We start from the raw sequence: 26,163 nt of genomic DNA on the forward strand, positions 1-26,163 counted from the left end.
ATGCAACTCCTATACCAATCCCTATAACAAAATACCTTACTCAAACTTTAAGGTTTCAACAGCATTGGCCCAATAGTTGCACAATCTGGGCAATCACTCGATGGCAGCCAAGCAATACAAAAATTCTTTACTATTGTCATCTAGTGGTTGATAGTTGAACCATCCATCCATAATTTCAAGAAATATAGAAATGTTCATTCAGTCAAGAGTGTGGTGAAAAAGAAAAGGGGGGGGGGGGTTGGAAATCAGCACATGGAGTAATCAGAATATTGTGCATGCCAAGTGGAGGGTGTTTCTCATTTGATGAAAATGGTCAGGGCTGGAATATCAAGAACCATTGATCACAGTCTTTAGAACAAACTGATGTATTTCAGCACTGCAGCACAGAACTGTTCTGTATGCAGTATAAGGGTATGCTGTGGGGACAGCAAGAATTAAGGCAGCAAGATTTACTGCTGGCTTTGCTACAAATGAAAGGGCAAAGCAGCGGTGTGGATGTGGCCTAGGTCTCACCTGCTTTGATTTATACTGGATCTCCAGTCCTATTACAAGATAAATTTATTTGGAAATAGTGGTAATGAAACCTAGGCTCTTATGCATGCATCCTTTGTGTTTTACTACTGAGCTATGGCTGCTCTACTTTAAATAATCATATTAAGTGGACTTTAGACTTAAAGTATACATTCATCTATGTTTCTCCATAGCCCTAAATTCAGAAACAAAATAATAAGACTCTAAATCATACAAGCTGGAAGCTTAAGAGGAACAGAATAGACTAACAAGCTTAATATAAATCAAATAATATCACTTGATACTTCTCAAACACAAAAACACTACCAACCTATCAGACCACCCACTTCTTCCACTCAAATGCAAAAAACAACAAAAAGAGAAGTAAAATCTAGTTCAAATTAGCAAAACAATTTGCCCAGTCTCATGGATGACTGGTGGCAGTCATCCAGATGCTCATACATTTCTATTCCTGTATGGCCATTAAACTGTCAAGGATTGATAACCGAAAAAGATTCAGAAAAACGGAGAGGCCCAAGCCAAAATTTAGGTAAAAACTATCAAGGTCTAACAAAGTGCAAGTCATTAATTAAAGCTGTTGTATCCCAGCCTTAATTGAAACTGAAAACATTAAAAATGTTCTGTGAATGTTATTACAGTCTTCCTTTCTCAAAGGATTAAAAATCACCATCCATCATTACTCAGAGTTAACTAGTGACATCCCCCATCCCATTAAAGAACATATTGAGTGTTCCTGTTCAATACAAAAAAGAACTCCAGTATGAAAGTACACCTGAAGAAGACATTCGCACTGGCCGGTTGATAATAGATCAAAAGGTGGGAACAGACGCAGTTGACCTTAAGTTATTTATTGGACATTCAAATACCAAATCTTGATTAAAGCTGCTTGTCAAAAAGGGCGCACAGCTACCTGGATGTCCAGAGTGGTTCATAATCATATTGTTGTGAAAATGTTCTAACTGACTTTTGGGGCTGGAGTATGAAGAGCACAGGGCACAGGAGAGGTCTGCAGGAATCAGACTGACCATATTCATCGTGCAGTTATGGAAGATGAGGACAGATTGTTCATTTTTGGCAAATCAAGCCAGAGGAGAAAGTGAGGGATTAACATTTCAAGAACTATGGACAAACCTTTGTGCTAAGGGTTCTCCCATTCCCACCAAACCATTTCTGATTCAGGATCCATTTCTTATTAGCCTCATAAGTCTTTGAGGAATTCTAAACAGGTAAGTCAAATGAAGAATTTTCACTTCACAAATAAACAATTTTGAATTCCTAATATGCCTGGAAGGCTTCTGTCACAGCATATCAGTGTCTTCCATGCTGAAGCTGCTTCTCCGACTGCTAGCCTTTGAAGCCTCTGGGGACACAGTGGAAAACAGGGGGTCAGAAGCCACAGGAAGCATAGTATCCTCCATTAGCATCAAGTCTAACTCCTTCTTGGACAAGGAGGGGAAAGAGACATTTTGGCTAGGGTCCAGCGGGTCATGGAAACCTCTACAACTGTCGTCAAAGCTCAGGCTATGGGTAAAGTCCAGCTGATGATAAGGAGACTGAGGAGGAGGAGGAGCAAAGTGAGGCAGGTGCTGAGTTTCCTGTTCAGCTTGGAGTTGTGGTTGCTGTAAGAGCTCTGCTGTCCCCTCCTCTCCAGAAGTTTCTTGCTTCACGATATGCTGAGCTAGTTCAGCCATGTTTGTGCCAGAAGGTGAAGTGGTTGGTAACCCATGGACTCGAGCTTGCATCTCCAGTTCCTTGAGGACAAAGCACCAAAATAATGAATCTTACAAAATAAAAACATAGGATGTATAATCACAGCCACCATCACACCCCTGCTCTGTTCTACCGTGAATACACAACAGTGTGCAATAAATAATAATGCTATGATTGATGCTTGGGAACCTTCTACACTGGGTAAGTATAGTCTGATCAATAAACAACAGTCTTTACCTCCATATGGCAAATGCAAATTTTACAATACATACAGCTACATTAGTTTTTCCATTTTTTATTTTATTTTTCCAGTCTAACAAAAAATTGAAAAGAATTTATGTAAAGGGTCTAAGACTCAGTTTGTCAGCAGGATAATTCTCCAAAACCAGAATGGGACAAGATCAAATTCAGTAGACAGAGAGAAGCTGAAAGAAGAAAGACTAAATTCAAAACATCAAGATCTAGATTATAGTTGTAGAGGAGGGAAAATCCAAAGAAAACCCCCAGTGCTTCCTTATGGAAGAGACAGTTGGACAGTAATCAAGAATGTTGCCAACTTTTCCGTTTTTAAGTCTCCCTCCCTTCTGATCACCTGAACTAGAGTGAAGGTTCTGGGAAGGAGCTGGGAAGAAAATTCAGAAGCCATACTCTGTATCTCTTCCTTACTGGTTTCGTTTTGCATTTGGATTTATAAATGCTCTAAGTATTCATTTTAAGTGCTTTCCTGCACCAAGTGGAGTAAAGCATGGATAGGCAACTTTCTAAATTCAGAAACCATAACTAATTTCTCAACAGGTGAAAGCACCAAAAGTGGAATAGCTGATATACTTATCAACCATTTTTTGGTGTTTTCCTTAATTTTTAATATTAACCCTGAGTGGCAAATTGTCCCATTTCCAGTCTTCCATTCAGTTATGCAGTCTTCCACACAATCTCCACCCATTTGATGATCAAAGAGGCACAGTTTAACAGTGCAATTTCAAACTATTTGGAGTGGGTATGCTGAAAGAAATTTGTCTTCCAGATCATCTCACTTTTATTTCCACTTTTATTTTTGAGAACAAAACAAAAACGCTCATACTTTTTAGCTCATTTTCAGATGCTAGGGAACTGAAAATAGGGCACTTGGAACCACGTATAGCCCAGAGTCTGCCCACCCCTGAAGTTCAGGATAGAAAAAGAAAATGAAGCATTTCCATAAACTATTTTTCAACAAAACTATCTTGGATGCCACATCGCCATGTGAGAGCAGTGTTGGATTGAAAAAGAACACATGGTATGACTTTCACGCAATCACTGGATTCCATCAGTGAGCACACCGAAATGACTATTACTGTAAGAATGGGCTTTGTAGCCCATGTTTTGAATCTCTTCTATGTTTTTCCCTAGCATGACAACATGAATGAAGCAAGACTTTCAAATAGTAGAATTAAGCTAATCTATTTTCAGTGAGATAATTAAAGAAAGCAGTTTCTACAAGCACATAAAAATACTGCAGGTAGTAAAAAGTACAAGACATGGGGTTTACCTGTATACGAAGCCAAAGCTGTTTGTTAGCCATTTCCAGACGCCGAGAATGATTCTCAAGATCTCGTGATCTCTGCAAATCTTTCTGCATCCTTCTGATGTAATCAACAGAGGCTTTCAGGATTGTCCCTTTGTTCCAGCGCACATCTCTGGAATAAAGCATAAGAAAAAACTGTTGCCATGCCAAAAGATTACTTCCAGAGTTAGAAAAACTCTTGCTCATAATCTGTTTAATTTTTTGTTTGAGATTTTCAAACAAATGGACAAAGCAGCCAGTAGTTCAAGACACTATATAGAATTTATTACACTTTCTATGGCCAAATGATTTGACTTCTCTAGATCAGATATGCCACCTCCCCAATTGCTGGACTTTTAAGCTGCTTTATCAGCTTGGGTGGATGAAGCAATCTCTCAGAAAACAAAGCAAGATTGGTACCAAAAAATGTATCTAATTGTAATACAGTTTGGAGATGTCATATGGAACTCATAGGAACCAATAAACAATGTTCATAGCACTAACATTTCCAGAAGAAATTAAGCTGTGCCAATAACCAGCCATATTGCATATTTATTTGAATCACAGAACAATTTTTTTCTCCATCAGAACACACTGAAGGGCTAAAGCATCTACGTCTCTCATGATATGCACAAAGCAACTAGACAGCACTCATGGAAGCTAAAATCAAAATATATTTTTTTAAAATTGCCTCTTGTAGCTAGATATTTCGTAAAATATGGCAGTCTTGCAAGATTTTAGCATTTTTAAAATTCATTCATTCATTCACAATCAGTGGTGTGTACCACCTGCAAGTTTTGCCATAGCATTATTGACTACATTATTTTTCTATTTCAACATGGCTTTCTTTTTCTAGAGTGCCAGATAATTTTTAAATGTCTTTTCCAACATTATCAATTAGTACAGATTCAACTCTTCTCTGGCTATCAGGTCCTTGCTCGGAAACACTCTTTCCTCACCCAGCCTCTCCAGATGTTTTGGGATTACAACTCCAGGGTTCCCAACCAGTGTGCTTTTTGGCAATCACAGTTCCTCATTCTGGCTACAAACATTAGGGGTTGGCAAATGGCAGCCACAATCTATCCAGACTGAAGCAGGGTCATGTCACATAAATTGTGAAAAATTAGGTGGTTTACTTCACTGAAGCAATCAGTCCTTTGTTTTATACATATTTAAAAATCTAAACATAGCCATTGCAACTGCCTACTAAAGCTTGACGGTCTGTTTTCAAAAGTCAGTCCTGACAGATAAATAAATCCCATTCAGAGGAGCATATAAATTTCAAAGATTATAGTCTAAATTTTGAGTATAATATTACACTGAAGAAATTAAACAGAAGTTGTTTCATACAGATAATACATGATAGGACTTATTTTGTGGAGGAGGACTAATGTTCCTTTTATCTAAAATTCATATGAGGTGTCATCTTGATCACATGCTATTTTCAACCGAACCCTCTTGTTGAAATCTGAATGTAGCCTGTTGTGTTAGTTTGTTTATAAGCTTTCCATAGCAAAGAGCTCTGGTGTGTGAAGTATGAAGGAGCAGCTTTCACTCCTCACTCAGCCAATGGCTATTTAAGGGAGCACAACACTGGAGCTCCTTTCTGATGCTATTCTTATACAGCCTTGCTCCCTTGGTGCTATTTTGGCATTTTACAGCATTGTTACTCAGAACTCATTCTATCTATGCTCAGTGCAAAGGCTTATACCTCACTACAAAATGGGGGGGATTCAAATCACAGGGTGTGCAGGCATGAGGGAAAAACAGATTAGCCATATCTGTGGTTTCCTTCAAAATGGCTTTTCTTTTGCATTTTGTTTCTCTCCAACTGCAGCTCTTCGGTATAGAGCCTACTGGTGTAAAATAGCTTTAGAAACAGGGTGCTGCAGGGATTTTTTTTCCTGGAAGAAAGAGTAGATGCAGGGTAGAAGGTCAGCCTTCCCACTTATATTATCCCCCCGAGGTATTGACAGGGACAATAAAAAGGCAGGGATTTGATTTGGAGAATTTTTCATTTGAAATTTAAAGATGTTTTGTGTGGATTTTTTTAAAGGCAGAAATAAAATATAGTTTTCAACACAGCAAACATGAGAAATAATTTCCCATCCAACTTGTACTCTGGTTGCCTATTTCTCAATTTGGACTCTTGTCTCTCTTTAAGAGGCAACAGGAAAATATGAACCATTGACTAGAACTTACAGATCACTAGCTTTTGGAATCAGCATCCCTAATTCCTTAATACGATCATTAATGTTGAATCTTCGTCTTCTTTCAACTTAGAACAGAAAGAGAGAAAAAAATCCTATATAAGATATTAAACATTATAAAAAATATCAACTTTGTTCATCAAAAACAAGTATAAAGAAGGTAAAATAAATAATGATTAATCAAATAACTTAGAAAAGTCTGTGCCTGTAGCAACCACTTTTTCATTTTTATTTTTATTTTTTGCACCAAAGACAAATTCTTTGTGTCCAATCACACTTGGCCAATAAAGAATTCTATTCTATTCTATTCTATTCTATTCTAAACATTTTTCACACACATATATCACTTTTTAAATCAGTTTTCTCCATAATTTCATTTTGAACCTTTTTATTTTAAATTTCTCCCAAAATTCTCTGGCCTTTTGAGCAATATATAATCAAAAGTTGAAGATCCCTCTCCATTCCAACAGTCTGCTTCCTTTCTGCCTTGATTCAAGAAGTATTTAAAAATTAATATGCACACTACATTCTGTTGTCCATCTCTGTTTTCAGTCTTTTTCCTTAGTTTTATGATACCAACCGTTGATACATTGAGTTTTTTGATAAACCATTGTGTTTAATGATTTCATGTATTTTCCTTTGTATTTCAGTTATCAGAGTTGATTGAACTTCTGAGTAGATACCGGAATACATACAATATATATATGATGTTTTATAATAGACATCATTCCAAATGACGCATTTTCTGTATATTCTAATACAGAATTCTCTTTTTAAATGATTCATGTTGTGGTTTTAAAAACTTAGTATTAAGAATAATTTACACACTCAGGTAAAAACATTAAGTATATCCTTCTAACAATATGCAGAAATAACTATATATTTTTATGATTAAATCATCAAAGGTAAATGACCATTTACAAACAACTTAGATTTTTGATACTATATTTAAATATAATGAAAGCTTCTGAGTGATGCCAGCATTGTGTTCTTCAAGACATGTTTAGCATTAAGGATCAACTCAAATCTATCTTTCAATAGTTTTCTAATAAAAGTCATGCTTAAGTGAGGTCATTTCCACCATGTTCCTGCAACATAGCATTAAACCTCAGGAATGTCAACCTCACACTACTTTGGGATAGTCAGGCTCTGCAATATGACTGCAAACATCTGTAAAAGAACTAAAGATGTATCAACACCTTGCGCTAACTGATTTCTAGCTATCCATCCTGAGTTCTCTGTTCCATTAGACTTTTAAAAATAAAATGTTTTTAAAACACAAAACACAAAACGTTAAAACACAAAAATGTTAAAAACAAATGCCTCTTTTAATCAAAATGTTAATCTAATTAAAGAGAAAACAAACAAAACCTTAAAAAGAAACAAGTAGCATACTGAATCATCTGAGTAATGGAACTGAAATACTCTTTGGTCAGGGGTGAAATCCAGCACGTTCTGGAGAACTGGTAGCGGAAATTTTGAGTAGTTCGGAGAACCGGAAAATACCACCTCTGGCTGGCCCCGGAGTGAGGTGGGAATGGAGATTTTGCAATATCCTTCCCCTGGAGTGGGGTGGGAATGGAGATTTTGCAGTATCCTTCCCCTGCCACACCCACAGAACCGGTAGGGAAAAATTTTGGATTTCACCCGTCTTTGGTTCTAATACTCATTAGGGTGCACCCTATGTGCTCATTTGGGTGAGGTCCGCACGTTTGTGTGTGTAAGTACAAGGATGTAGTACATGAACTCCAGTACAAAAAAGAAAGGGTTTTGATATAATAGGAGAGCACAAGTGAATGGGGTAGGGGGAGGTCAAGTATTAGCAAAAAGAATGGAAGTACCTTGAGATATGTAATTTCTGGATATGTGCATAAAATAATTTATCTGAATTCTGACTAGAATGTCTATGCTAATTGTGCTCATTTTTGGTCTGCTGCTAATTTTGTAAATACCAAATATTACAAAAGCGTTGTAATAAACAGCAAGAAATTTTTCTTCTAAAGAAAAACAAAGTTGGATTTTTGCTGTAATCTTTTTATTACCAGCTAGTAATATAATAAGGAATCTCAGCAGAGATTAGGTCACTTCCCCACACATGCCCAGAAAAGAAAGGAAGGGTTCTTCATTTAATCCAAGGGCAGCAATATACTACAGTATTGTTTTATTTTTTACTATTTTCAATTTGTAATCATATTATCCTCCAACAAGAGGATGGTTTTTAAAATTAAATTTAATAAAACTATATGTGACTGCATTTTTCCTGACCAAGGCAGCACAATTACATGAATTGATATATTACATAAAAACCCCTCCTCTCCCTTGAAGGAAAACAAAACCAAAAAGGACATTTTAAGGGGGGGGGGAGAAATTTATGAATCAATCAGATAGTGAAGCAAAACAAATGATAAAATCAGTTGTATTAAAACATGGTTTGCAGAGGGTAGTAAATCAGCTTCACAGGCATTTCAATGACCATTGACTGTAGCTGATCTCTTTACATTCTCTGCATCAGAATAATAAATGGAGCACACTCATGCTTGTGCATAAAAATACTGTTTCTAAATCACTGACCACAAATTAGATCAACAAAAGGGCTAATGAGATATAGCAGAATGCATTTCAGCCACATGGTTTTAAGCAGCCTCTGCTTACTTAGATTATGATTGTCCTTCTTCTGGCGTTCCTTAGCCAAGGCACGGCTCTCGGCATCTAAAGATAACACAACAAGCTGTTATGAAAAGCAGTGGGCCAACCAGAACAAGTTTCATTTTATAAACACATACATACATGTGTATATATAGATTTGTTGCTGACCTATAGTCTGAGGCTAAGCAAGCACTAAAAATTGCCCTGACCATTTGGACATATGCACGCTGGCCACACAACCTGCCATCTTACCTGTAAGCTCTCTCTTTTGAGTGAGATCAGCAGGGCAGGAGCTGCTGGTAATGCCCACCACAGAAGGAGTCATCTGGAGGTCACTGTTATAGACATTCATATGGCTGCTGGACAGAGGCAACTGAAAAACAAAGGAAGGGAGACAAATGCACATTTATTTTAACACAGAAAATAGAGGATAAGAAAGTATCGGCCAATAGAGGACAGGAATATCCTGTGGCTTTTAGCACTTCACCGCTCTTCCCAGCCATGTATCTCCCATTCATTATATGCAGGTGGCTCAAATATTTACACCGTATGTGTGTCATCTAACAATGTTATGAAAATAGGTTTTACTATTTTAAAATGTTTGCATTCATAAATATTACTATTGGTCTCCTATAAAACAGTGTTTTATTTCCAAATTAATTATTTGGAAAGAAAGGAAGGATAGATGCAACCACTTTATGTCAGCTGTTTTATTCCTTCTCCCACGACCATTCTTTGCCTAGAAACACGTTTTTTTTAAAGGCATACTCACAGTATTGGGCATATGAATTTCTGGATTAAGACACCCCACAGTAGTTGTCAGCTGCATGATATCTTCAATGACATCATCTATCTAAAATAGGGACAAAAAGGCTATTAGACATAGATTTTTTAATGCATTTTGAGGGGGGGTTTCAAAAATGTATATAAATTTACAGACATGGAAATGTAAGATTGATTGATTGATTGATTGATTTGAATAGATGACACTTGATTCCAACTGACTCAGGGCTGCTCACCTCTAAGAACCGACCCCAAGCGTCTCTGATGGACTTGCTACGTCAGAGTCCAAATCAGAATGGATTTGTTGTTGCTTGAGCAACTTTAACTGACTAAGGCTTCAGCTGAATCACCCAAACTCCAAGTTCTCTCTGATAGTTTCCTGCAACAGAAGTGTGATGCAAAACACCACCTTTCATTGTGTAGCCCCCCCCCCAAGTTACATAATCAAAGAATCATGAGGTTGAATTACAGCTGGACTTTTCCACTTCAGATTACAGGATGAGGGTAAAGAACTTGAGTGCTTCCTAACCACAGTTTTAACCCAGCCTCTTCAACAATTCCTGTGTCCCCAAAGAACTTACAAACCTCTCTCTCTGGATTGGAGCTGATATTAAGCATTGCCATTGGACTGTTTGGAGTGCTGTTGCCTGCAGAAGAGGGCATGGCATGGCATGGTCTCACCCCAGGGGAGGCTGAAGGAGGCGGCTTGGGAGAAGGAGCACCAAGTAGCGGTGCAAACTTGTTCCCGTAAGTTTCAGACAGATATTCTTGGACCTTCTTGTCTCGTGACCTTTGGATATGGTACGTGGTAGGATTCTCTAAGAAGGACTGAACCTAAAAAGTATTGGAGAAATAGAAGAGCTATCATATAAAGGTAAACATAATTTTCAAATATATACATCTTCAGAAAGAAATAGACTGCGTTCATACTAAAAAAAATTCCATAAAATTAGTTATCCATAATATCACAGCCCCAGACCTGATGGCAATGCCAGATTTTCATTTCTTCAATCAAAGTTTGATTTCTGGAATGGAGTGGTTCCAGGGCAGGTGCTATGACACAGAAGGTCATTCTCAGGGACCCAGAAGATGTCTCTGCTGTTGGAGCTAATAGGCTGGCTAGGCACCATTAGGAAGAGATAGCCCCATAAATAGCCATGAAGAGCTTTTAAGGTAACTATCAGCACCTTGAATTGCACCTGGAAGCATTTAAACATACACAAATGCCTAATTCAAATGAAGGGACTTGCTGATTTTTCAATGTATTTTTCCAATTGATATATCAGATATATTGGTAAACTCACTCAATAGTGAGATGGGAGGCATATAAATGTAATAAATAAATAAAAAATAAACAGGCAAGCAAGCCAGCCATTCATTTCTTGCAACATAACAGTTTAAACAGATATCCTATTTGCCTCCCTCATTCTCCATTACCAAAGTTTTATTCACACGACTGTACCTTTAAGACTTCTCCTGGCACAGATGGTGGTGATTGGAAATGAACTGGTGTGTTGATGGCTGGGGTTGGAGCCATTGGCATTTGTTGCTGTTGCTGCATGTAATGCATCATTGTCTGCTGCTGTATGCGCTCCCGTTGTTCCTCCTGTTGTACTTGCTCTCGCATAAGCTGCATCCGCAAACCAATGCGAGATGCCATGGCTGATATTTGGGATGTGTCAAAGTTTGTTAGGGATACCTAAAGCCCTAAGAAGAAAACAAAGGGTTGAGGCTCATAGATTTAGCATTAAATGCTAGCTTTTGATCACTTGTACAAGGGATTAAAACTTGTCTAATGGCAGCAAATCTCTCAACATTAAGAACCTTCTATAATCAGTCTAGTAGAATAAGTGACTTACAACCTGTTATTTTGCATATCTTTTTTTTACATCTAGTTCAGACTTCCCAGCTCTTAGATCTCCAATTCCCAGAACTCTCAATTAGCAAGCTGAAGGACGCTTTTGCTTTTGAAATTGATATAAACTACCCACAACAAATTACAATTTGTTTCCACCAATATTTCCCAAATGTTAAAATACAAAAACACTTGTGTTCCTTTTCGCACTTTCCTGAGCTTTCGTTGCATCAGTTTTCAAATTAAGGAGAAAAAGGCAAAACAGAAATATGTACAAAAATATGTACATATGCTTGATCATATGTTTTTTCAATTTGTTTTTAATGCATTTGTAATCTTTAAGCAAGTGATTATTCATTAATATTAATGGGAGGTTTTGTGCATAAACAGTATGCATTTCTGTGTGTACTTTTTGAGTTACAAGCAGGATCTTAAAAATCTAAAAAGTGCAAATGCTGGTGCAAAAATGACTCCACAAACTGCTTTGAAAGGGCACATGTATATAAATAATGTATATAAATTTCTCTTCCAAAAATTGGTCCTCTAATATGATAGCATAACTTTCTTAAAAAAATTACTTTTTTAATTACATATACTTTTCATTTGTTATCTTTGTTCCTTGTGTAAGAAATTGTATTTATTTGTTAGATTTATATTTGCCTTGTGTCAAAGAGTTCAGGACAATATACATAGCACTTCCTCCTTCCATTTTTTCCCAACAATAATCTTGTGAGGTAGGCTGGGCTTGAAGAGAGTGAGTGGCCCAGCCACTCAAGAAGTTTCTGTGACTGAGAGTGAATTTGAACCTTTGATTCTCTGGGGCTAATCCAAAATCCCAAAACTATAACCCTCCTTAATCACTTACTTTCATTTTAAAAGGACGGGGGAGAATTTCAGATCAAAGTCAAGTAACAATCTTACTTCCCTCTATAGTAATATCTGTCATGTAGGGAATATAAAAAAAAATACCCTATTCATTCATTTCTTGTTTCTGTATCATCTCTGGGCAGGTGACCAAAAGCTCTGGCATGTGACATAAGTAGAATTCTAGAGGCCCATGATAAAAGAATAAGATATATATTTGGAAATTCTTTTTAAAAAGTCCAGAAAGAGAGATGACACAGAACAAGTTGCCGATTATCTCCTCCCTAATAATTTGCTTCATATTGCAGTCAGTGTTTTGCCTATCGGATACTTCAGAGTTAAATTTAACATTTAAAAAGTCTAGATTATTATGCTCATGTGATAAATGAGTGATAGAGGATGAGACTCAGTGGCTTAGCAAGTTCACAGGAGAAATGGTGTTTGAGATAGAAACCACTCTTTCTCATGCTTTTTCTACACATATGTCTATACATATAATTCAAACATTAATTTCTAACATTCTGGGTAAGCAGTTGGATTTCTTGCCATTCAGGGTATATCTCATGAGTTTTCTATTTATACTAAATCTTATATACCTTGCACCAAGCTTTCCTGCACCAACGCTCACTAATGTAACAGTTTATAAATCCCCCTAACTCTCAAACTCCACAGCCGTTCCTTGTACTGACCTGAGAAAGTGTTTGGAGAATGTCAGGTCAGGGAAGTCTGATTTAAGATTTAGGGGTGACAATCATAATTTGTAGTAAGAAAATTCCTACAATGAATAAGCTTCCTCGTGGATTTTTCAGACCTGTTCAACACTTCTAAGAATGAATGCAGCTGTTTATTTGGATTCCTAAATATGCATCCAAGAGTTTACACTCTGCTGGTGAAGCTGATGTCCTTAAAGTGCCTCAGCTCTTTCACAAGCTGCCTTCTTCAGTCATGGAGTGTGAAGAGCTTACAAACCCTATCAGGGCAGATTAAGCTGTCATATTTCTTGCTGTCATAACACAGGCAATACATAGCAACTACCATGCAAAAAGGATAAAGGGTATATTCACAGGCCGAAAACCCTTGTACAGAAATTGCGAGAAAAAGAAAATGTGTTTTACTGCATAATAAAACTCTAAAGAAAACTATCCCACATCACTTATATAATACCTTTTGATCTTTTCCATTAACTTCTTTCTACAACCCAGTGTCCCTCAAAATAATTAAGACATGTAAAAGACTGGAATAAAAACTACCTTAACCAGAGCATCTCAAGATTCTAATCCGGTGTCTAATCTTTTGTGTTGACAAATTTCAAGGGGTATAAAATGTCCAATGTATAATCTCTTATAGTATAATCACTCTTTGAATTCTACACGGTATATAGTATTAATCATTGTCCTTTAAAATGGTGCTATATACATAATTGGAAAAGATGGAGAAAAAGGGCTACAAAAATAATCAAAGCAAGAGTAGCAGCCCTTAAGAAAAGGCTTACGGAGAGATTTTTCAGTTTAAAAAACAATTAAAATGAGAGACGTGATAGATGTCTCATAACATTTTGTGCAGTATGGAAGAAAAAGCTTTTTTCTTCTCACCCATGATAACTTAATCCAGGAATGGCTTTAACTGGTAGGAGATTCAGAATACTTTATTATTATGTATTTATTTATTTTTTTTATTTCATTTGATTTGGAGTCCATCCAACACATTAACAACTCTGGGTAGCTTACAATTAAAAGAGGGGGGGGGGAATAGAAGAAACCACAACCAACCAGGAAGTTAGCTCAATACCAAAAGAATCAAAACCATAGCAATTCCACAACCATCCTATCCCAAGGCTGGGAGAACAACCACATATTTAATAGTTTCTTGATTGTCATTGGGGTGGGAATTATATGGCTCTCCTGGGGCAATGTCATTCTAGAGGACACCACATCAAAAAAGGCATGCTTTCTGGGTTCTAGAAAATGTTGTTGTTTAATCAATGGGACCCAAAGCATGCCAATTCAACCTGACTTTACCTGACAAGTAGAAACATTCGGAAACAAGCTGTCCTCCAAGCAGCCAAGCCCTATGCCATGAAGGCCTTAATAACCACCATCTTGAATTATACCCAGAAATCAACCACTTCGGCTAATGAAGCAGTAGCATAAAGCAGTGCACTTCATTGCACTGAAAGGGAAGAAAAATTAATTTGCCTTCATTTTTGATGCAACATAAACTTTCATGGATTACTGTAATGTTCATTAGATATATATTTACTTGGAGAAATACATGGACCTAAAGACATCCAAAAATTCCAAGGGAGTGAAAAAAGTAAACACAACAGCCAAAAGACCATGATATGTTAAAAAAAAAATCTGCCAGATTTCTATGCATACTTTATAGATATTTTAGTGGTATATAAAAAACTGTTTCCCTTTATTTTTATATAAAATAAAATCTCTGCAGGAGATATACAGACTGGAAATGTCATTCTTGTAAAAATTCTGCTTGTTGCTCACACATTCTCATAATTTGTCATTCGTTTTTGTTTCAGTTTATAAAATTATATTGTGAATCAAAATTAGCTATCAGCCATAAAAGAATAATGCTTCAATTGCTAACAGAATGAACAGTGCTTCATCCCTAAATCCAGAGTTTGGCTGAATCCCTACTAATACTGACAGATTATGTTATGTTTGTTATGTTATGTTTATTATATTTGTATACCGCCCTTCTCCCGAATGACTCGGGGCGGTGAACAGCCAGCAGATAAAATACAAAAAATACAAAATTTAAAACAATATTAAAATCCATCTTTAAATTATCTTTAAAATGATCAGAATTAACAATCCAGTAAATTTTCAGGAAAAATATTTTTTCCTTTCACTGTTACAATCACAATTGCTCTTTTATTGTCGCATGGTTTGTAGTAGAGAGGAGTATGCGGCAGCAGCCAAAAAAGCTAATAGAATCCTTGGTTGTATAAACAGAGGCAAAGAATTGATATCACATGAAGTATTACTACCACTTTATAAAGTCTTAGTATGACATTACAAAAAAGATGTTGAGACTTTGGAAAAAGTGCAGAGAAGAGCAACTAAGATGATTAAAGGCCTGGAGACTAAAAGATATGAAGAACTGGGTATGTCTAGTCAAGACAAAAGGACTAGGGGTGACATAATAGCAGTATTCCAGTATTTGAGGGGCTACCACAAAGAAGATGGGGTCAACTTATTTTCTAAAGCACCAGAAGGCAAGACAAGAAACAATGGATTGGAACTAATCAAGAAGAGAAGTAACCTGGAATTAAGGAGAAACCTCCTAACACTGAGAACAATTAGCAAGTGGAACAACTTGCCTTCAGAAGTTGTATGTGCTTCATCACTGGAGGTTTTTAAGAAGAGACTGAGCAGCCACCTGTCTCAAATTGTATAGGGTCTCCTGCTTGAGCAGGGGGTTGGACTAGAAGACCTCCAAGGTCCCTTCCAGCTCTATTCTTATTGAGTTAAATAACTCTTCCCATTATAAAAAGTACAATCACCAATATTACAGGTCAACAATTTATCAGGTTTTCCCCTTTAGGAAATTTATATCACAAGATCTTGATCAGAGCAAAGGGGGCTGCTTAAAAGACAAGGAGAACTTCAAAACCAAGATAAGTTTTAAATAGCTCTTCTGGCTCTGCTTGGCTTCACCCTATGTAATATTCACCAGCTTCTGCTTTCACTCTGACTCACAGGATGGGGGGAGAGAGAAGATAGGATAGGAGGTCTGAAAACCAGTGTGGTACAGTCATTAATGTATGACCCAAGTCTCCCCTTAACCAAGGAAGTTACAGGATGACTTTCGGTCAGTCATCCCAATCTACCACACAGGGCTGCTATTGTGTGGACAAAATGAAGAGTCTCGCATAAATGTTCTTGGATTTCTTTTGGAGGAAAGGCAAGAAATAAACATAATAAATGAATGAATAAACTAGTGGAAACACAGTAAACGGAAGAAGTCTATGTATGTTTACTCAGAAATGTTTTCAGTATTATCAAAACTATGGTACAGAAATAAACAAAAGAAGGAATTTTAAGACTCATCCAAAATGTAGATGGATAGATTTAAAAAGTTAGAAATTGTCATTGAAATTGGCCTTTAAGAAGTTGTACTTTCTTTCATATAATGTTAACACTCTGAATAGGAATATTCTTGATTTTTCCTTGTTGCATTTTGAATTCCTGTGAGATTCGGACATTGGTGGAAAGATTACATTGGGAAATTTTGGCTGCTTTTTACAAGTATTTTCTTGACTCTTACAATAAAAAACATGGATTTTAAAACAAAAATGGAGTAAACCAAAGGAAGTAAATAAAATATGCTTTCAGGCACTGCAATATTTTGGATTCTAAGCACTGGGATGCTTATGTACCATCTATAAACAATTCCTCAAAACAATTACAGGTAATCCTTGTTTAGCAACTGCCTCGTTTAGTAATTGTTAACAGATATAACAGTAATGAAAAAGTAACTTTGCAATCAATTCTCAGATTTACAACCTTCACAGTTCTGTAAAGCTAAAGAAAGCTGAAGTAAAATCATAAACACAGTTGCAATTTTACTTAGTGACCATTTTGCTTAACAACCAAGTTGCCAGTCCCAATAGTGGTTGCTAAATGAGGACAACCCTCCTCAGATGTAGTATAATCCCAGGAAAGGATGAGTTGTTGACACAAGCTGCATGCACACAGCCTCTCTCTCCAGAGTATATTTTTCCTTTGGAATCCAAAGTGTTGCATATCCCTATTATGCCTCTCTATTTATCACTACTCCAGCCCCTCAAGCAATTCTTATCCAAATACATAAATCAAGAGGAATCTCCATATAAGAATTTTTGCTAAGTTTAAGAATAGAATCCCTATAACCTCAGTGTTGGAGAACTAAACTGACCTATTGCCAGCTCAGCTTCAGAATATTTGAAACTACTACAAAATTAGCTTTCATTTTTGAGACATGATGCTCTTTCTCCATTGGAGGAAACTATTTCCCCCACTCTTTGTACTGGCTCCTAAACTTCAGGTCCTATAAAGCATTCCTATAAAATGCTGCTTGACAACTTTGCAGCTCCACCTCAGTAGCACAAATTTTATCAGGAGGGATGACACTGACAAGACTTTTATCAGTTCCCCTTTCTCTTCTGCACAGGATGCAGGCTACTGGTTCTTTCTTTCATTCTGTCCTTCCTTTTGTTTAGAGTATGACCGTGGGGATTTTTGTTGATGCCAGACAAAAAAATTGTTCCTTGTTTTTAGCATTTCAAGCCAACAGATGTGATAATAATCACAATTACTTTCAAACTGCTTCTGACAGTTTGGGGACGGAAAATGGTGGCGGTCTAAAAATCTCAAAACTGCTGCTTTTGGTCTTAATCTATTACTTCCTGATTTTTTAAAAAATCTATTAAAAATAGCCTCATTTTTGATGTGGACCTTGAAAAATTAAACTGAACTATCAGAGAGGGAGGGAGGGAACACAAAATAAAGGGTAACCCAAAATATATCAATGCAGTGGAGAAAAGGGAAAAGATTGCCAGAAAAATGTACTGGTAAAACTTCACATTCTTTGAAGCAAGAATATTTGCAAGGAGAGGTTTAAAATAAAGCATGACGGCCACCATCATGTACCTTGTCCCCGCCATCATGGACACTCTTATTTTTACATACAAATTAATGAAATGCATCTGGGAGCTAAACTTTCTAACTTCTAACATGCATTTAAGAATGTACTAAGAACACTAAAATGGAGATTACTATTCGAAATTCATCAAATAGTCCTATAGCATTATTGCAGAGCAGAACAAACTGTTAAAAGAGGTTGAAAATATATTATTCAAGAAATAGAACATGAAATTTATTGGCAAAATCCAAGATTCTCCAACATCATGAACAATTTACTGTCCCTTTCCCACTAGAATTGTAAATATGATAAATAGTGTATCTTTCATGGTGTAAGATGGATCATGAGGTTCAGGACAAGCAAGGCCTGTTTCTCTAACTTCAGGTTCTCGCAGGCAAATTCTTCTCATTTTTTTGCCTCGTGCTCCAGCTATTAGTTGGTGACTTTTACCTTTTACTTAGCTCTAACAGGTGGCCTATTTATTGATTTACTGATCAGAAAGCCCTGCTTGTACCAGGGTGATAGCATTCGGGAAAAAACTGTTCTTGTGGGTAGTTGTTCTGGTGTGCAGTGCTCTATAGCGTTGTTTTGAGGGTAGGAGTTGAAACAATTTATGTCCAGGATGCGAGGGGTCTGTAGATATATTCACAGCCCTCTTTTTGACTCCTGCAGTATACAGGTCCTCAATGGAAAGATTGGTAGTAATTCAACATTTTATTACATGTGAATTCAAGCAGAATGGTCAGTACACAGCCCCGTCCCTACTTGGGTACACTCCGGATAAGTTGGGACTGCAACTGTCATAATTTCCAAACATTACAGTATGGGTGAAAACTGTCACAACTGCCAGAGTTTTTGGGATGACTTTGATTATCTCCTCCCCCCCCCCCAAACAAATAAACAAAGCAGAGTTGAACCTGAATAGCACTTGATGGGAAATTACCCAGGAAATTCCAGGGTTATAGACCACCCTGGGAAGCAAAAAAAAAAATCCCAGAAGTGGGCAATGGCGTGTGATCCCCAGAATTGGACTCAACTACATTTTTATTTTTATGAGCGAAGACAGGAGGCTAGAAATTCTAAGAGACACTTTCCCTACTTTTTTGCAGGTTGGAGAAGGATAATATAGAACTGTTTTGAGAGCGGAAGCTGAAGTTTATATTTTTACTGCTTTTCCAGATTTCCTGATTTACAGTAAAATATCTACACCAAAACTGATGGCAAATGCTAGAAATGACTGATTTCCTACAATTTTAAACAAAACTTCCTTTTCATACTGATTGCAAAGTTATCACTTGATCTAACATTCATCATGTATGTATTAACTGTTATTATTAGCCAGTGATATAGACTATTGTTTCCCTCTCCCTCCCCCCCCCCTTACTCCATGTAAACTGAGATTGGAATTGGGGGATTTATTCTAAATATTGAGCTGTTTTAGCCTTTTATATGTAAGAAGAAATGAGTTAACTTGAGTCCTTATGTTGAGTTCCAAATACAAGGAAAGCCATCTGCTCTTATTCTATAGTAAATTCCATTGGATTCAGAGGATCTTATTCCTAAAGAGCATTGGTAGTGCAGTGGATGGAATGCAGTTTTTTAGGTTAGCAGTTCACTGTCAGCAGTTCGATCCTGACCAGCTCAAGGCTGACTCAGCCTTCCATCCTTCCAAGGTTGATAAAATGAGGAACCAGACTGTTGGGGGCAATATGCTGACCCTGTAAACCACCTAGAGAGGGCTGTAAAGCACTGTGAAGCAGTATATAAATCTAACTGCTATTGCTATTGCTAAATAAGTATGCTTAGGATCTCTAGTCCTTTTGTCTCCTTTCTTGATACCATTCATGCACGGAAGTGAAGTGTCTCTGATGGAAGCTCTCTTTAACCAAGGACCTTCCCTGCCCAGAATTTCAAAGTCCACTTAAATGAATATGTGCACTACAGAGGTATGAAGGACAATCAAAGGAGGGCATCTCTGAGTTGCTTGCTTGCATTAATTTTACCTTCTACTGATTTATTCACTTCTAGTAACATGTACTTTTGTCTATACTTTGTAAAAGTAAAGACAATTTCAATGCTTCCATGCAACATTTCTTTAGCAACATTACAGACATGATTCTTCTGGGTTTTTTCAACTTGCCACTGTAACCCATAGCCCTGGAACCCTCAAGTAGTACACATCAAAGTGCTAAACAGATCCCACTTGAGTTCTTAGATCAGTGTTGGTGAATCTATGGAACGCGTACCGGAAGCGGCTCCTCTTTTGCGTTCCTGTGCACACACATGCGCCGATCAGCTGGCCATCCCACGCGCGGGATCACCGAAACCCAAAGAGCAGTGTTCCATCATGCATGCACGAGCCGGCACCTGAACTTCCGGGTTTACATCACGTGCATGCACGATGGCTAGCTGTTCGTTGGGCACATGTCCATGCCGGAAACTGGAAGTTCGGGTGCTGGCTCGCACATGTGTGACAGAATGTGCTTTTCCGGGTTTCGACGATCCCGCATGCCCGACAGCCAATGAGGCTGCGTGGTCCAGATGGGATGGTTTCGCGTGACATTTCCAGCACACAGGCCGGCACACGGTGATGTAAAAGGTTAGCCATCACTGTCCTAGATCATACAGGTTTGTCTAAATGCTTTTACCTGATGAGGCCACCATTATTTATATTAAGTTTACTCACTTGCTTTCAAAAGCCTCTTGTTCTGTTCTTCAGTGAATGAGAAACAACCCCTTCCATTCACAAATAATTATTGTGGAAGCATTCATCCCTTTCCTTTAAACTTTAAATATAAATTTTATTTTAGGTGAACCAAGAAAAGAACTCATTAAGAAAAGTTATGTTCACAAGGCCAGTGTGTGCTCCCATGGGCTGTACAGAAAAGATAGCTACACATAACTAGCTAATCATGGGTTCAGGCTAGGAATCTTAATAGTACTGCTCTTCCTCAGATCATAGCTATGCCAATATAGAGATGAGATTGCATTATCCTGTTTTTTGTCATCCAGAATTCTAAACAGCTAACAGAGTAGCTGCTATAAATAGCTACATAAAGATTACATCAACCAACGTGCAAAAATATTGCTATGCCTATGTAGCACAGTTATCTACAAAGTCTTTGCTTTGGACTTTCCCTTCACTAGTTGGGAAGGAAAAATGAGCCATTTCTGTTCCATATGCTTCATTGAATGGACTCCACAATATTACCAACTGCGAAATGCCTGTTGTCACCTTTTCAAATGAAAGCTGGAAATTAGATTTAAAGTGATCTTGTAGAGTCATCTTGACTGAACTGAAAACCATAAAAATATAATAATGATGTATCTGGTAATAGAATGATTATTTCCTCAATTTATCTTTAAAGAACCAAGAGACTTAGTGACATTGCAGAGTGTTCACATCATGTTGAAAAAATCCAGGCTTTTGGCTCTCCACATGTTCTTCACGTAGTTGGGATTCCAAACCAGAATCTCATGTTGAACACAGTGTGCAAGATAGCGGTAAGAGAGGAAATAGTAGTTTATAAAGTGTCCATAGTCACCATTTAGAGCAATGTTTTTCAAACTTACAACATTTCAACTCCCAGAATTCCCCAGCCAGCATGCCCTGATCTTAAAGTTGCCAAGTTTGAAAAACTTTGATTTATACCGTTCAAGGTAGCAATAAATGTCAAGCAAATGATGATCAGTGCAATCTATGAACTCTATATACCTTATATCTCAAAGCAGCTAACAAAGTAAAGATTTTTTAAAACCTTATAAATAAAAACTATACACTAACATATCATTTATAAAGGGGAGCAGACTCATAGTCGTAATATAGACTATTTATGAAATAGTACAGGTAGTTCTCCACTTATGACCACAATGGAGCCCAAAATTTATGTTGCTAAGTGAGAAATTTGTTGAGTTTTGCCTCATTTTACGACTTTTTTTGTCACATTTGTTAACAGAATCATTGCAGCTGTTAAGTGAGTAACACGGTTATTAAGTGAATCTGGCTTCCCCATTAATTTTGCTTGTCAGAAGGTTGCAAAAGGGGATTAAGTGACTCTGGGACACTGCAACTGTCATAAATGTGAACCAGTTTTCAAGCATCCGAATGCAAATCACATGACCATGGGAATGCTGCAATGGTCATAAGTGTGAAAAATGGTCATGTCACTTTTTTCAATGCCGTTATCAGTTCAAACGGTCACTAAATGAACGTAAGTAGTGGACTATCTGTAACTGAATTTATTGTTCCTCCTTTCCTTCTGATTTTTTTTTCTCCCATTCCTTTTTCTTTTTTTTAATTATGTTCTATTTCACCAGGTACATATAAGTCACTCTGAAAGTCTTTCTGGATGAAAAAGATAAACTGCTTTTGATAAATGAATAAATATGCGTTTAAAAGCAATTAAATATAATTGAGAACTTGATAACCTTCTCCGAGGGCTATAAACACACTAACCTAGATACCAGTTAAGAAGGAAATTCCACAATTTGGTGCCATACTACAAATATCTTCTCCATTTACCTGCCTAAAGCTAGGAATGGAGCAGATATCTGATTAAGATATAATTTAATAAGCAGGTTTGTCCGAAAAATGTCCAGATCTGTCTACCTGTCCATAGCCTTAAAAGGCAAACCTCGTGTTTTTAAATTAACCACAGAAATGAATCAATAACCAGTGTGACTCTTTTATAACAAGCATGCTCACAACAGTCATTTACAGATTACTAACTTTTATAGCAGTTGTGGTTTCTGAAAATTTTTCAGGAGACCATATCTCTTACAGTGCATTACAATTTATCAATGTTCCACAGCTGTGAAATTTATCTTTTATGTTCTTTCAAAGTAAATCACAACAGAACCAGAAATTTATAAAGAAAAAAAAATGGCCCTGGAAAAGTTTTACTTAAGAGACTACGTGTGTGTGTGCATGTGTGTGTGTGTGTGTGTGCGCGTGTGTGTGCGTGTGTGTGTGTGTTGTGATATTAAATTTCACAAAATTTTGATGTTTTTGCCTGACATCTGAGGTCAGATTATTAAATAATGCCAGAGTTTGGCAATCCGTTTGCAATTTTTGCTATTTTTATGCTTGGATACAAATGGAACCAAGTGAATTATGTTAAGAATCTGTCAATACATGACAACTTAGCAATTCTTGCCATAAAGTAACATATAACGGTAACATAGAAATTATAGAAACACATAAATAGTAATAGCAAGAAAAGTTTTATCATTCTTTATCAAATCCTTGAAAATGATTATCCTTTCGGGTTTGGGCTCCCCAAATCTGGACAACCACTAGTTCCAACAATCAATGGTTTCACTGCAGAGAAAGATGCTAGAACTAGTAGTTACTCACCAATTTCAGTTGGAAGGGGCACCTGTAACAGGGCCTCTTCTGATGTTCTCAAGGATTGGGGAGGTACATATGGGATGATGTTATCTTTCCTTCAAATCTCTCTTCAATATGGCTTCCTACATTCATATAGGGAGAAAATCAAAGTCACTCATCTGACCATACTGAAGCATATTTTTAAAGACAGAAGTCTTATATAAAAATCTACACATTATATTATGTATTAATATATTATAGGGAAATTATAGGATGAAATCCTTATACTTTATAATATTTGTAGTCTATGTTTTTACGTGGCTGTACACCGCCCTGAGTCCTTAGGGAGAAGGGCGGTATACAAATTCAAAAATAAATAAATAAAAAAAATAAATATTGGAAGGTTTAATCTTCCTATTACAAAAGCATGATAATCATGGAAGGTCAGCAGCATTTGACCCAAGCATTTTTTTAAAAGTTAAAATCAATGAATACTACAATATAGCATTGAATATTAAGAAGCAATAAAGTTTGGAACAGGATAATGAGAATGAATTTATGGGATAGATAGGACATGTAAGAAGAGATGGTAGTGGATTTTTGTGGTTAGGAATATCCGCTGAGAAAATTCTAGCTATGCCACATATTAAAAGCCTATGTCAGAATAACAGTGGTAATTCCAGGATGAATGAATCTGTAATATCTGACTTGCAAATTTATTTCTACCAACATAATCAAAGCTAATCAAACAAGAGAGATAAGTTTTTCAGAGCCATCAAATGTTTGTTCACCTGTATTTATTTGCTGGTAGGATTTATTTACATAAATGCATTTCAAATTTCAAAACTTTAGCTCCTGAGTTTAACAAAACAAAAAGTAAGATTCCTTCAAGTTGAGCTTAATTCCTACTGACAGCATAGAAACATCAATGCAATATATCACATTTGTTTTTGTTTTTGTTTCTATTTCTTCTCTAAATACAAATAGCTCAAATGTATTGATTTGTTTTATACACCATTTCAAAACAATCCAGTTCAAACAAACAGAAACAGAACTTTGAAATAATATTGAAGAAAACAAACAAGCTTTAGTAATTTACTGGTATATAGAATATTTATGTCTGAAAAGGAAAGGATGTACTACTAACTTATTTTCATAACTGACTGGATGTGATCTTAAGACAAAGAACAATTTCATTTAAGCAGTCTTTCAATTAGCCACTATTTTAAATTGGACCTGAAACCATATTGGTAATTATCTATTCAGTAGGGGTGTGTCATGAACCACCAATGTGGCTTCAACAAGGAGTTGAGTAGTTTCCTTCTCAAACATATAAAATTCCAGGGCCATTTTAAAATAAACTCTCTCGACACACACACACACACACACACAGACACACACACAGACACACACACAACAATATTGACCTTGTTCCCTAAATTCAACCCACAGAGGCCTCTACAAAATGCCATAGCAAATGATATCAGAAGTCAATATAAGAAAGTTGAATATGCCAATGTCAGTCATCCCCAAGGTGGCCTATGCAATTTGCAGCCACAAACCAGGTCTAAAACAGAATAGAACAGAGTAAAATAATCAAAATCCAACAAGAATGGCAGAATTGAAGATATTGGTACTGCCTCAAGCATCTTGCTTTCATTTGGCATTCGATCATATCTTGAGCATATCTTAAAGACAGACTTAACTCTTGCATTTTTAATTCCCTTTTCTATTAGCATAACAAAAAAAGCCCTTTTTATTTCTTCCAACTTTGAGCAACATTTCCTTTTTGTGCTTTAGCATTTATAACCTAACAAGGACATGAATTACTTGAAAATTATAGTCACTGCCCGTATCCTATTAATGTCTCTTAAAACTTTTATCTCAGTTGAAAGTTCCTGTTGCATTCACAAAGGTTCCCGAAGTTTATTTGTGTGTTTGTTCATTAAATTTGTGCTGCCAAATTGAGAAGTATAAATAACATCCTGCACAAATTGAATGGCACTAGTTGGAGTTCGGCACTGGACGCGTTACAGGTATCTGCATTCAGCTTGATTTGTTCAGCAGCAAAGTATTGGGCCCCAGTATGGTTTAATAGCCTGTACACAAACAGGATTGATACACACTTGCATGAGTCAATGAGGATTGTTAGTGGGATGATCCGAATTACTCCCACATACTGGCTGCCTATTCTAAACCATATACCACCCCCAGAAGTAATACAAAAAAATGGCCTCTTCCAAGAATACCTGAAGATTATTGACAACTCCCAGCTGTTAATACTGAGCGACGTAGCCAGCTTGGAGCGAAACAGGTTGAGATTCAAATATCCTGCTAATTCTATTGCTAAAGTAATTGTAGAAGATGATTTGACATACACAATATGTGGAAACAGCATTGAATAGAAAATTGCCCCCACACAATGTCAAAGTTTGGCTTGCATCTTGAAAAAAACAGCTGGATTTGACCAGCCTCATGCAAGATGGACATCACTGAACCGAATTCACACTGGCCATGGAAGATGTGCTGACCTATCTTCTATAAGTGAAGCAAAATAGTATCACTGTGACTGTGGGACCAAAAATTTCAAACTATCCAACATCCATAACAATAGAATACTTTATGCTATCAGGCTCATAATCTTGGGATTAGACAATTTAGAACTATGTCACCTTCAGTTTGACCTAAGGGTAGTACACAAAATTATCTGCTACAACATCCTACCTGTCAATGACTACTTCAGCTTCAACCGCAATAATACACAATAGATACAAACTTAAGGTAAACAGCTCCAAATTTGATTGCAGAAAATACGACTTCAGCAACAGAGTGGTCAATGCCTGGAATGTACTACCTGACTCAGTGGTTACTTCCCCAAACCCCCATAACTTTAACCTTAGACTGTCTACTGTTGACCTCACCCCATTCCTAAGAGGTCTGTAAGGGGCGTGCATAAGAACACAAACATGCCTATCGTCCCTGTCCTAATGTTTCCTCTATTCATATCTATTTTATCTATTCAATTCAGGTTTATACTTTCTCTTTTTCT

General features: G+C 36.8%; 1 protein-coding gene across 2 annotated transcripts in view; it reads right to left on the reverse strand.

Annotated features, from left to right (window-relative positions):
• Positions 1 to 1,322: 1,322 nt before the first annotated feature.
• The window catches only part of TFEB (transcription factor EB), a 73,316-nt gene continuing 48,475 nt past the window's right edge, over positions 1,323 to 26,163 (reverse strand). For both annotated transcript variants that reach the window (XM_070939731.1, XM_070939730.1), the window contains exons 2-10: positions 23,142 to 23,257; positions 10,886 to 11,130; positions 10,009 to 10,257; positions 9,413 to 9,493; positions 8,893 to 9,013; positions 8,647 to 8,703; positions 5,987 to 6,062; positions 3,770 to 3,917; positions 1,323 to 2,282 (exon numbers count right to left, since the gene is read on the reverse strand). In XM_070939731.1, coding sequence (XP_070795832.1) covers positions 1,830 to 2,282; positions 3,770 to 3,917; positions 5,987 to 6,062; positions 8,647 to 8,703; positions 8,893 to 9,013; positions 9,413 to 9,493; positions 10,009 to 10,257; positions 10,886 to 11,083 — 1,383 coding nt within the window. In that variant the 5' untranslated portion in view covers positions 11,084 to 11,130; positions 23,142 to 23,257 and the 3' untranslated portion in view covers positions 1,323 to 1,829. The remainder of the gene's footprint in view (positions 2,283 to 3,769; positions 3,918 to 5,986; positions 6,063 to 8,646; positions 8,704 to 8,892; positions 9,014 to 9,412; positions 9,494 to 10,008; positions 10,258 to 10,885; positions 11,131 to 23,141; positions 23,258 to 26,163) is intronic.

This window comes from Pituophis catenifer, unplaced genomic scaffold, assembly GCF_029215685.1.
Source record: "Pituophis catenifer annectens isolate HBS135680 unplaced genomic scaffold, rPitCat1.0.hap2 SCAF_3, whole genome shotgun sequence".
Lineage (NCBI taxonomy): Eukaryota > Metazoa > Chordata > Lepidosauria > Squamata > Colubridae > Pituophis > Pituophis catenifer.